At 36.0% G+C, this 11,841-nt stretch overlaps 2 protein-coding genes across 2 annotated transcripts; one reads left to right on the top strand and one right to left on the bottom strand.

Moving 5' to 3' along the window:
- The first annotated feature begins 3,881 nt into the window (after positions 1-3,881).
- Positions 3,882-4,946, top strand: LOC145088906 (acidic endochitinase SE2-like). The gene has a single exon (XM_079027376.1). The coding sequence runs from the start codon at positions 3,916-3,918 to the stop codon at positions 4,813-4,815; it is 900 nt and encodes a 299-aa protein (XP_078883502.1). The 5' UTR covers positions 3,882-3,915; the 3' UTR covers positions 4,816-4,946.
- Positions 4,947-6,909: 1,963 nt separating this feature from the next.
- Positions 6,910-10,127, bottom strand: LOC145088905 (plastidial pyruvate kinase 2-like). Its single transcript, XM_079027375.1, has 12 exons — positions 9,664-10,127; positions 9,265-9,543; positions 9,007-9,172; positions 8,766-8,900; positions 8,557-8,667; positions 8,382-8,470; positions 8,243-8,305; positions 7,970-8,145; positions 7,786-7,888; positions 7,545-7,693; positions 7,334-7,442; positions 6,910-7,202 (listed from the first exon to the last, which is right to left on the bottom strand). The coding sequence occupies exons 1-12, from the start codon at positions 9,865-9,867 to the stop codon at positions 7,092-7,094; spliced, it is 1,695 nt and encodes a 564-aa protein (XP_078883501.1). The 5' UTR covers positions 9,868-10,127; the 3' UTR covers positions 6,910-7,091.
- Positions 10,128-11,841: the final 1,714 nt, after the last annotated feature.

The raw sequence follows: 11,841 nt of genomic DNA, 5'->3' as shown, positions 1-11,841 counted from the left end.
ACCCCGATTCTGTTGGAAAACGGAGAAACTTTACGAGTTATAGGAAAACTCGACGAGTTGGGTCGCGACATCGCGATTCTGGCTTTGGGATGGACTCGACGAATTACAGGGATAACTCGACGATTCATGTCAACTCGGAGCATTGACTTTGACCTTGACCAGGGTGGACATTTAAGGGGTTTAAAGGGTTGAGTTGTATCTAAGGAATTGTTTATGATTAGAGAGGTGGCAGAGCTGATACTTGGATTTTGGACATACTCAGCTACAGTTCGCATTTGAGGTGAGTCTCATCACCATACCAATAGGTGGAAGGCACCAAGGCCGACCCATGTTATTTAGTTAGGATGTTTATTGCGTACATGGTATAAGTGTGTTAGGTATTATGTGAATACCATGTAGGGGTTCCCATGACAGTGAAATAAGACCATGCGGGGGTTCCCATGGCATTCGGTGTAAGACCTTGGATGGTTTTCATGACAACCTAGTATGTTTGCATGTTTAGCTTGTATGATATTTTCTTGGTTAGTTAAGACCATGTGGGGGTTCCCATGGCCATTAGTGAAGACCATTTGGAGGTTCCCGTGGCAGTTAGTGAAGACCATGTGGGGGTTCCCATGGTAGTGGGTTAAGACGATGTGGGGGTTCCAGTGTCACTCGGTGTAAGACCTTGGAGTGTTTCCATGACATCCTTATATGTTTATATGCATGGCTTATGTAGCTTATATGGCTGATATGGTTTATGTGATTATGTGCATTGTGTGGGGTATGTTATGGGGAACTCACTAAGCGTTAGCTTACAGTTTGTTGGTTGTTTCAGGTACTTCAGGATCTAAGGGTAAGAGCCCGACATGATGACACGACATGCATTCTCTGGTGTTTTTATTGGGGACACTTTGATATTATGAATAAATTGTTTGATGTTATAGGTTTGAAAAAAAATGTGACTGGAATTTTATATTTTATGAAAATGATTTCGTTACTTATAAATAAAAAAATGTTATTGGAAATTTGGGATATTACAAGATCTAGATTAAATATGAATATTCAACTGATTTAAATCAGGGTTATCCTATCACTTGTTCAATAATATAAAGAGGCCTAGGGGAGCTAGAATTTTCGTCCAACCCTCTCCTCCTAGAAGGCTAAAGAAATTGTTCTATCTCTCTCCTCTCTCTCTCTCTCTATATAGCTCATCTACTTGGTTTTAGGGTTATTGGCTTTTGTTTGTGAAACATTAGATGTACTCTCATTTAGGTACTAGTCTTCCAAGAAGCAACAAGAGATCGGGGAATTAAGTAGATAAATCGATTTGTCTAAAGGTATGTATTCGAATCCTTCTATTGTAGGTTGATTTGTTAGTTTTGAAAGTAATTTGCTATAATAGTAAACTTATAATCCTAGGGTGCATGTACACTTCAGTTTATTATTGAATACTTCTGTTGTCGTTGCCATAAATGGTGTAAAGATGCATAGAAAACCCAACAAAGTTAAATGATTATTAAGTATGGAACATATAGATATCGATGGTGGAGGGGTGTTGAAGAGATGGATGGAGGGTTTGAGAGAGAAAAGAGAGAGAGAGAGATGTGGTGGCAGAGGCTCTAGAGTTACAAGTTTTATCTTCTTTTTGTCGGTGTCGATCTAATCTATCTTCTTCGCTGGTGATGAAGAGGCACCAATGATGACAGAGAGTAACAAGGTGAGGGTGAGGCTTTAGTGGTAACTAGAGATCAAAGTCACTAACAACCATAATTTTTGCCACCGGGCCCACTAACCACCACACTACCATCACCATAAGCACCACCACCAAATCGAAACCCTAAATCTAAAATCAAAACCAACATTGTCGAAGGTAGCAAGAGGCAATTGTCGCATATAGGGTAGAGAGAGCAGTGTTAGGTAACCACACGTATGTTAGGGTAAAGAGATATGGTGATGGAAGAGGTGGTCGTTGTCAGGAGTAACATCAGGAGACGAGAGAAGCACAATTAGTCTGTTGTGTTCCAACTTCGGAGACTAAAGGTAGCAATTGGCTTTGGAACGAGGGTAGCTGACAATGCTTTCCTCGCTGGAGATGTAGATGACATTGTGAAACGAATGGAGTCTAAGGTGGGAGAGAGGTGAGGTGTGAACGGCGGATGACGATGGTCTCCAAATGCATGCAAGAGGGAGGGAGGAGAGAGGGGGTCGTCAGTGGTTTCTTGAGGGGTGGAGGTGGTCGTTGGTGCTTGGTGGTGGATTCTAGTTGGCCGAAGAGAAAAAAGAACCATAGTGAATGCGGTCTAGGTAGCTTTAGACCTTTTAGAGATTTTTTTTTATAGTTTTTTTTTTTTTTTTTTATTTTTATTTTTATTTTTTGTATTATTTATTTGCAAAAATGGTCTTTTAAGGTATAAGAAGTTATATATATATATATATATATATATATATATATATATATATATATATATATATATATATATATATATATTTCCCCTTTAGTTTATAGCTTTTATTAAATTTGGTTTGAGATCAATTTGGTTTTTTATAACCATATAAGGGAAACTCATTGGTAAGATCCTCGGTGAGCACATGTGCAAGATGAGTGTTGGAACCGGATCGGAACCGAACCGGTTCAGAACCGGAACCAGTATTACGATATTATAAGAACCGGTAACCGGACCGCCGGTTCCAATACCGATTCCAGTCTGGTTCGAGTTCCGGTACTGGTTTTCGGTCATTTTTCCAAACAATAACCGGTGATACATTAAGTGAAACTAATGACGATGCAATTCATAATACTTACATGTTGTTAAGTTGGCTTCCAAATATCGTGTTATTGTAGCATTGATTTCCTTTTCGGTTATTTCTATGATAGATATATTAATTATTGTTGGATAAGAAATATGAACATTTTGTTCTTAGGTGTTTATTTACAAGAATAAACCTATATTTTATTTAAAAAAAAATTAAAAATTTATATTAGCTTATCTTTCTCTATTTTTACGGAAAGATTGCAAAATCATTTCCAAAAACATGAAACTTTTGTCCTCTTTTCAATATTGTAAATTTGGCTATTCACTACAACAAATAATGGAAATTGAAAAAAACCTTTAGAATTTTAGAATATACTAAATCAGTTTTGGCCTTCTTTCATTATGTTAAAAACTCCAACAAAAAGACATTAATTGAAATATATGACATGTGCTCAAAGATATAAGAGATATCTAGAATTATTGAAACAAAAATATTGTAAGTATACATTACACGTATACGTGGTCTGTTTACACATACTATTCAATAATGAAACTAAAAACCCAAATAAAAAAAAAGGGATGAGCCTTTGTCGAGACTTTTTTTTTTCGTCTGTGAATAATGATTGCCTTTTCCTTTTGAGTAATCGGTCCTTTTGTTTCATGTAAATTAGAAATAGATTAGGTTAGGATTTAAGATAATCATAAAATATTAAAAAAAATTGTCTGGTTTATGTTTTTTAAATTTTCGGACCGGTTAGGTTTTTAACCGGTTTTTTATGGATCCGAACCAGTTTTTTTAAAACTAGAAAACCCCAACCGAACCATTATATTAAATAATGACCAGTAGTTCCAAGGCTCATAAATCCTTATGCAACCATATCAAAATCTCAAAAAATTAAACTAAAAGTACAAATCGGTGTAAACCACATAGACGAAAAGTGTAATTTACTCGTTAGTATATTTTACACGTACAGTTTTTAATTGACACTCGATTAAGGATTACATCTGTCCATGTTGAACTTTCTAAGGAAACACCAACTTCAGACTTTTCAAAAGACTTGAAACGACACATTTTCTAATTTCCACACAAGACCTGGTCTTTCAAACACGCCACCTTACTTCCCAAACGCCTATAAATTTCCGATCTTCGGCATAACACTCAAAACACAAATCGGAAAACATGGCATCATCCAGTTACTCACAGTCGACATCAGCATTGCTCGTACTCCTTTCCATCGTTGCTTTCTCTTTCTTCAAACCCTTAGAAGCTGCTGGCATAGCCACTTACTGGGGACAACGCACCGATGAAGGGACCCTAGCCGCCGCCTGCGCCACCGGAAACTACCAGTTCGTAAACATTGCTTTCTTGACCACCTTCGGCAACGGCCAAACACCAGTTCTAAACTTGGCCGGTCACTGTGATCCTGCCTCCACTTGCTCCAGTTTATCCTCCGATATACGAGCATGCCAGAACCAAGGTGTGAAGGTGTTTCTTTCTTTAGGAGGAGCCATAGGGAGCTACTCTCTATCATCCCCTCAAGATGCACAACAAGTTTCCGATTACCTATGGAACAACTTTCTTGGTGGCCAGTCGAGTTCCCGGCCGTTAGGTGACGCTGTTTTGGACGGAATCGACTTTGACATCGAGTCCGGATCAGGACAATTCTGGCCGGACCTAGCTAGGGCATTGGCCGCTCACAACTCGGAGAAAAAGGTTTACTTATCTGCAGCGCCGCAGTGCCCTATCCCAGACGCCCATCTGGATTCAGCAATCCAGACCGGCTTATTCGACTACGTCTGGGTGCAGTTCTATAACAACCCGCAGTGCGAGTATGGAGCAAACGCTGATGCTTTATTAGCTCGATGGAACCAGTGGACTCAAGTCAACTCCAATCAGATTTTCTTGGGTCTGCCCGCAGCCACCGGAGCTGCCGGAAGCGGATACATTCCGCCTGATGTTCTTACGTCTAGTGTTCTTCCATCGATCAAGGGTTCTGCCAAGTATGGTGGTGTTATGTTGTGGGACAGGTTCTTTGATCAACAAAATGGATACAGTGCAGCTATCAAAAACAGTGTTTGATACATATCAATATATGTGTTTATAGTTTGAATAAGTGATCATCACATGGTTTATATATGTAAACAGATGCATTAATTATGAAGATTGGTACGCCAATAAAGAATAATTATAATACTTAACGATATGGACCATATGATTTTCTTTTTATTACTTTCCGATGAGTAAATAATACTTATTATGTGTTTGCCTACAATTTACAATTTACAATTTATATGATATATAATTTTTTTTTTCTTTATATATAACAATTTATGTTTTAAAATGTTGTACCGTATAATACTATAAATCATAAATTGTAATGTATGGAAAAAAAATACTTAATCCATTTTTAATATACTTTTATCTCTATTTGGTAAAATACACTATATAAAAGCTAGCTAGTCATAGCATCTCATTTTAGTTTTTTATAAAGCTTCTATTTTCTCCAACATTAATCTAGTAAGAGTTTTTGGCTAACATAACCTCAATGATGGACCATGTGTGGACCCACACATACACCACATACATATGCAATGTTTTAAAAATGGTGGGACCATTAACCAGACCTCGACATAAGCTGTTCAACGACAATCAGTTTTATGTTAATTTCTAGAACGGATCAAACTGGGTTGTTTTTTCAAAAATTGGGTTGAAACGGTACGATAGAAGGTATTAAAAACCGTTTGAAGCTGCTGGATGTTTTGAAAATTACTTAATCGTCACACTAATTTTGTCACAATACAAGCTCAACATGCCACCTTAGGTTTTTGGCTGCCACTTCCTGCCATATTAATTTTATCACATGCTACAAGCTCAACATGTTATTGTCATATTAATTTTATCACACGCTACAAGCTCAACATGTTATTTAGGTGAGAATGAGCTAGCATGGCATGAAAATAAATATACTTTTTAAACATTTTTTTTAACTAAATACTTCCATTACATGAGAATAGGAAATACATAACACCACAATTAAAACTTAAAAACTCAAAAACATAATAAAGACTTACAAACTTAAAAACAAAAAGATCCATAGCTATTACAAACATAATCACATCATACTTGTCGTACCAAGAAGAGGAAGATGATGATGTTGTAGACATTTTTTTTTTTGAATTAGAGAAGAAAGATTTGGTGTGGTGTAATTTAGTAGTATGGGTTAGTATTTATAAGGTTCAAGGGTTTGGCTGCATTCAGTGCCACATAGGCAGGGGAAACACCCCCCCCCCCCCCCCCCCCCCCCCCAAATGCGGTCTTGGATGTGATTTGGCCGCACCTCTCCCAAAAACTGCGGCACTCCCTTTTCTTTCTCTCTCTCTTCATTCATGTGTCTTTCTCTCTTTTCTCCTTTCTCTCACCTCTCTCTTTCTCTACCAAAGTTTTTACACCCTATGTGTGGTAAACAACCACACTTTGTGTGGTATAAATGATGTGGCTCCTATGTGTCAAAAGAGGGAGTGCAATTCTTGTGACACCACTCCCTCCAACCTAATGGTTTGATATTGGAAAAAATATAAAAGAACACTAGAAAAGTAGAACATTACTCTCTCTCTCTCTCTCTCTCTCTCTCGTGGTGGGGTGGTGTTTTCCAAGCATGCGATGGTGGTGCGGAACATGATGTTTTTTCACTCCCCGGAGTCTATGATATGGCATGATATGTAGGGTTGTTGGTTTTGTTGGTTATCAATGAAGATGTTTTTTTGTTAAAATCATATTACTTGTTCATTCTCCCCCTAAAGAGAATGAGAATCTTAGGTATTGTTTGGTTTGGAATTGGAATTAGAAAATGAATCAAGAAAATTCATAATTGTTGTATTGTTATGAAATTTTGTACACTCATGTGTTGTCGAATATGATGATATTAATGGCTAACTGATACATCCACTTGAAGTACTCTCAACGAAAGATGCTTTTCCAACAACTGCTGGTAAAGCTAGGCCAAAGTGCCCCCTTTCTCATTAGGTACCATTGTATCCCGGGGAGTCATTGTATTAATGTTATTCACCAAAACAAAAGTAAACAGTGGGTTCTTTTGTCAATAACACAATGATTTGAATGCTCGGACAATGACAAAAAGAAAATTTTGCAAACAATCAGAATTCGCTACGCATATTCAAGAAACTAAATTCCAACTTAAGCTGATAAAGAAGCACAAAAACAGTAGATAGTACAATTGAAACCTTATGCTAATTGATGACAAAAATAATAATAATAATAATAATAATAATAATAATAATAATAATAATAATAATAGAAAACTCCAACTTGGTACGTACTGCTATGAATATGATGATCTACACCACCTTTCTGACCTGAATATTGTGGTTGGATTGAAACCGCCAAATGGGGTTTCTCCCGCTCTGAAGAAGAGCTACATGCTCACCTTCCTTCATCATCCCTTGATTCTGTACACATACACATACACATACACATTACATTCAATTTACTTTTACTTTTTCATTCATACCTCATAATCATAATATATTATCAACTAAAAACAACAAATACTTCTTCTATGACTTATGAACGATCTCACCTTCAACAGAGAAAGAGCATCTGCAAATGTTGTCTCAGAATCATCTGAGAACTCCATGTAAATGGGGCAAACTCCTTGATACAAAGCCAATTTCTGCTGCACCCTTTTACTGTTTTTAGACACACATTACATTATCCAAATTCAGTAACAAAATCTATATAATATATATGTAAACTCATAATTTTTTATTTAAATAAAAAAAAAGACTTACTTGTCTGTGAAGGCAAATATAGTGCCATTGGGTCGATAATGGCTGAGTAGGACAGCCATGGAACTTGTTCTAGTGAATACAACAATTGAAGTTCCAAGAGTGTTTGACATTGATGTAGCATGGTATGCAAACATTTCGCTAATATGGTTCTTTTTTTAAAAAAAAAAAACAATTTTAAACATTTAATTTAAAAAATCAGAAAGTATATGTATATATAAAAAAAAAAAAGCAGTTAATCCACCTTGAATGCTTGATTAAGACTAGAAAGCGTGCCCCCACTCATTAAGCTTGATTCGGTTCTTAACGACACTGTGTGCATCACATTAACTGCTTTTAGAGGAAACCTGCAATTTGACAAAATAAATAAATAAATACATTATAAGGCAGGTTTTAGCAGATTAAGTCAAAAAAGAAAGATGGCTTACTTTCCATGAGCAGTTTCTCCAGAAAGCATGACTGCATCAGCACCCTCTCTAACAGCAATAGCAATGTCTGACACCTCAGCTCTTGTTGGTGTGGGATGAACAATCATGCTTTCAAGCATATTTGTTGCTACTATTACAGCTTTTCCCATGCTACGACATGTCCTGATTATCTCTTCCTATAATTTCATTACCACACAACTTAATTAATTAATCCACTGTTTGTTTTTTACTATCTATCCTAAAACCCTACTAAAACCACCCTTTCTTCTTTACCTGCAACAATGGAACCTCTTCAATTGGCAGCTCTGCACCAAGATCCCCTCTTGCAACCATGGCCTAAATTAAATCAAAACCAAAGATAACTTCCAAACTTCGTATGAAGGATAAAAAAAAAGTAAATTTAAAAATTTACCCCATCAGATGCAGTGATAATTGAATGCAAATTTGGAATGGAGTCTGCGCTTTCAATTTTTGGGATAACTTGAATATCTGCACCACAGCCTGCAAGGACAATAAACAAGGTACCAAAAAGAATATTTATAAGAGTAATGCAACTTGAAATGCAAACATCTTGGTAATTTACTTACTTTTTAGATAATTCTTCAACTCATGGATAACCTCTGCATCTTTAACAAAGGAAACCGCATAGAAATCAACTTGATTGTCCACACCAAATTTGATATCATCCCAATCCTTTTCTGTTTCAAAATAGCATAAACGATTACATTCTCAAAAGAAAAAAGAAAAAAAAAGTTGGCATCATAAAGGTTGTACTATTATTGAATGAGGGTCTAACCAGTGATAGACGGTAGAGTTGCACTTTTTCCTCTGACATTTAAATGGCGTCTAGACTTGAGCTCTCCACCATCTATAACTTCACATTTTACTGAATCTTCTGTCTTCGATTTCACCAACAACGACATCATACCACCTTTCAATGGTGAACAACAACAACAACAACAACAACTTATACCTTATAATAATCAAGAAACAAGAATTATACTATTCATGTAAATAAAGCTGTCATGTTAACTTACCATCAACCAGAAGCATGTCACCAGCTTCTACATCATTAACAAAATCATCATAATTAACACTAACACAGTCTGCTGTACCAACACCTCTTTTTATTGTGAAAGTGAATTCTTGGCCACTTGCTAAGTTAACTGGTTGTGGCAAGTCCCCACTCCTGACCTCAGGTCCCTGCAAAAAGGCATCACTTGATTAGGGAAAAAGGTTGAGTTGATTGGGTGGGTGGGACAAAAAATTGGAATTGGTGATATGAGGAAACATGCCTTGGTGTCGAGCATGATTGCAATGACATTATCCTTATGTTGAGCATTGTATTCTTTAACCAGATCAATGACTTTCTGGTGAGAAGAATGATCTCCATGTGACATGTTTAGTCTTGCAACATTCATCCCAGCCTCAGCCAGCTTCCATATCATTTCCTTTGTGTCAGTGGATGGACCAATTGTACAAACAATCTTCGTCTTGCGCTTAATTATGGGCTTCGACCACATAGCAACTGAACTATCACCCTTTCCTAAAACTTGATAACTCTGCTCTCCTATCTGATTAACGCATTGTAATTTTGAATTAGGAACAACAAATGTGTGCATACATACAAACAACGATTTCGTTTAACGACAACATTTAAGCCTAAAATCAAATGAAGTGGAGAAATTACAAACCTTAGGTATATCTTCAGGTGTGACGGGAACAACCTGGAGGTCCGCCGTTCTCCTTGCGGTGATGGTAAGAATACGATGGTGGCTGGGGATAATCCGGCCATTGGAAGCGAAACCAGCAGGTTTGATCTTCTCAATCTGATTGTTAAGAGATCCATTGCTGAAAAATGAATTATGAAGCAACTTGGTAGCAACAACTTGCGCCATTGTTGTTGCTTGGAAATATGATAATGAAAGTGAAGAAATCAAATCAACTGAGAGAGGAGGGTGGTGAATGAGGTTTATAAAGCGTGGGCGATGTTTTCTGAGGGAAGTTGTGATTGGAGAAATCGATGGTTGATTTTGGAGGAGAGAGAACAATCAACAATGGAGGCCTCCTAGAGTGTATCGAAGAACCGAAATCGAACAGGTGAAGTAGTTGGCTGGGTGGCTGACTAGCTGGCTGTTAGAGTGTTAATCCCGTACCCGGTTTAGCTCTGTTTTTAGGTATTTTAAAAACCGGTACGGTCCAGGTAGTTGGTCCAACCGTCTACAATGGGCCTTGCTTTTTAAAGTATTCAATACCTAGTTGATGTTGAAAAAAAATAAAAAAATAAAATCCAAAGTCAAACCAAAACTAAATTTTATCATACCACTTCAAAATTAAAAAAGAAAAACTAAAAATATAATGATTTTTATGAAACAATTTATTACAGCTATGTTTCATTCGTTTTTGAGTTTGCATTATGTTAAATTAGGGTTTAATGAAACATTCGGACGTGAAATGCATATAATGATACACTAATTTACTAAAATGAAACCTAAAGACTAGAAAAATCATTTTAAAATTCAGTTTTAATTGTTAAGTATTTTTTATAATTTATTAACTTTTTAAAGAAGCTAATAAATGGAGATGGAGTTTCAAAACATAAAACCAAACACTCCTAATACCATATCTAACCCATTTTACATCATTTTGTGTATCAAAATGATTAAGTTGTAAAAATAATGATTCATCTAGAATTCGTTACACTAAAAATATATTGCTAGTCTTTTTTGTAGCTTGTAGATTGTCAAAAACAAATTCTATTTGTTACACTAATTTTATAAATTATACTACCATACCGTTGTATATGACTAATTTAAATATATATAACTAACTTAAAATATATGTATACATAAAAATAGAAATTACAAATGTACAAATCTAAAATTAGGACGAAAGATAACATATGAAGTTTAACACCATTTGATGAAAATGAATGCTAAATTTGGCGTTATATTATATATATATATATATATATATATATATATATATATATATATATATATATATATATATATATATATATATATATATATATATATATATCGAAGGTGCAAAAAGTTATATTGTAACACACGATTCAAGGTATTTTACATTTGACAATTGATATGAAAATTGTTTGCAAAATTGGTCCCAAATGGCATTAAATGAAAATGGAGGTTGTGTGATGGCGTTCGTCTAAGTACGTGGAGCGTACGTAGTCAGGGGACAAACCCTAATTTTTTAAGGTTTGGACCCTATTTAAACAACCTTATACCCCAAGATTCTCTCATTACCAGCCTCCATTGCCCCTTTGAGCCTCATTTCAAAACCCTAACTCATTTAGAGAGATTTGATCCTTGTGATGTGTGTGTGTGTTTTGGTGGGCGTTTGGTGAACCTTAAAGAAGAAGACGCTTGGTGAAGGAGCCTTGATCAATTTGGAGCTTGTAGATCCAGAGTTTACTCATATTTCTCATCTTCAGAAAGGTATAAAGTCTTGAGCTTGGTTATTCTATGCTTTGATCTAGATCTAGTGAAGTTTTGGGCATATTTTGGTTCCACGAATGAGTTCTAGTGAGTAAATATCACTCTATACGTTTTAGGTTGCTCCTATTGATGTTATTGTGTGGTCCCTAATCCATAAAGTTTGCATCATGATGATTGTAGATCAACCATGCGTGGGTTAATGCTCATTTGGTGAAAGTAGAATGCTAAATTTAGGGTTTGAGTCTTATTAAGCCATGCAAATGCATCAAGTTAGTAACTTTATCGTTTAGGACATTCCCCAATACATGGATCTGCAATTTGGAAATTTGTACTTAAAGCATTAAGTGCTTAATGGCATTTTGGCTAACTGGAGCGTACGTCGAGCGTATGTGTCTGGGTTCCCAAATC

This window comes from Lactuca serriola, chromosome 2 (genome assembly GCF_051521515.1).
Source record: "Lactuca serriola cultivar US96UC23 chromosome 2, Lser_US96UC23_V15, whole genome shotgun sequence".
NCBI classification, from domain to species: domain Eukaryota; kingdom Viridiplantae; phylum Streptophyta; class Magnoliopsida; order Asterales; family Asteraceae; genus Lactuca; species Lactuca serriola.
The sequence above is the reverse complement of the archived record's forward strand: the minus strand, read 5'-3'. Positions and strand labels throughout refer to the sequence as shown.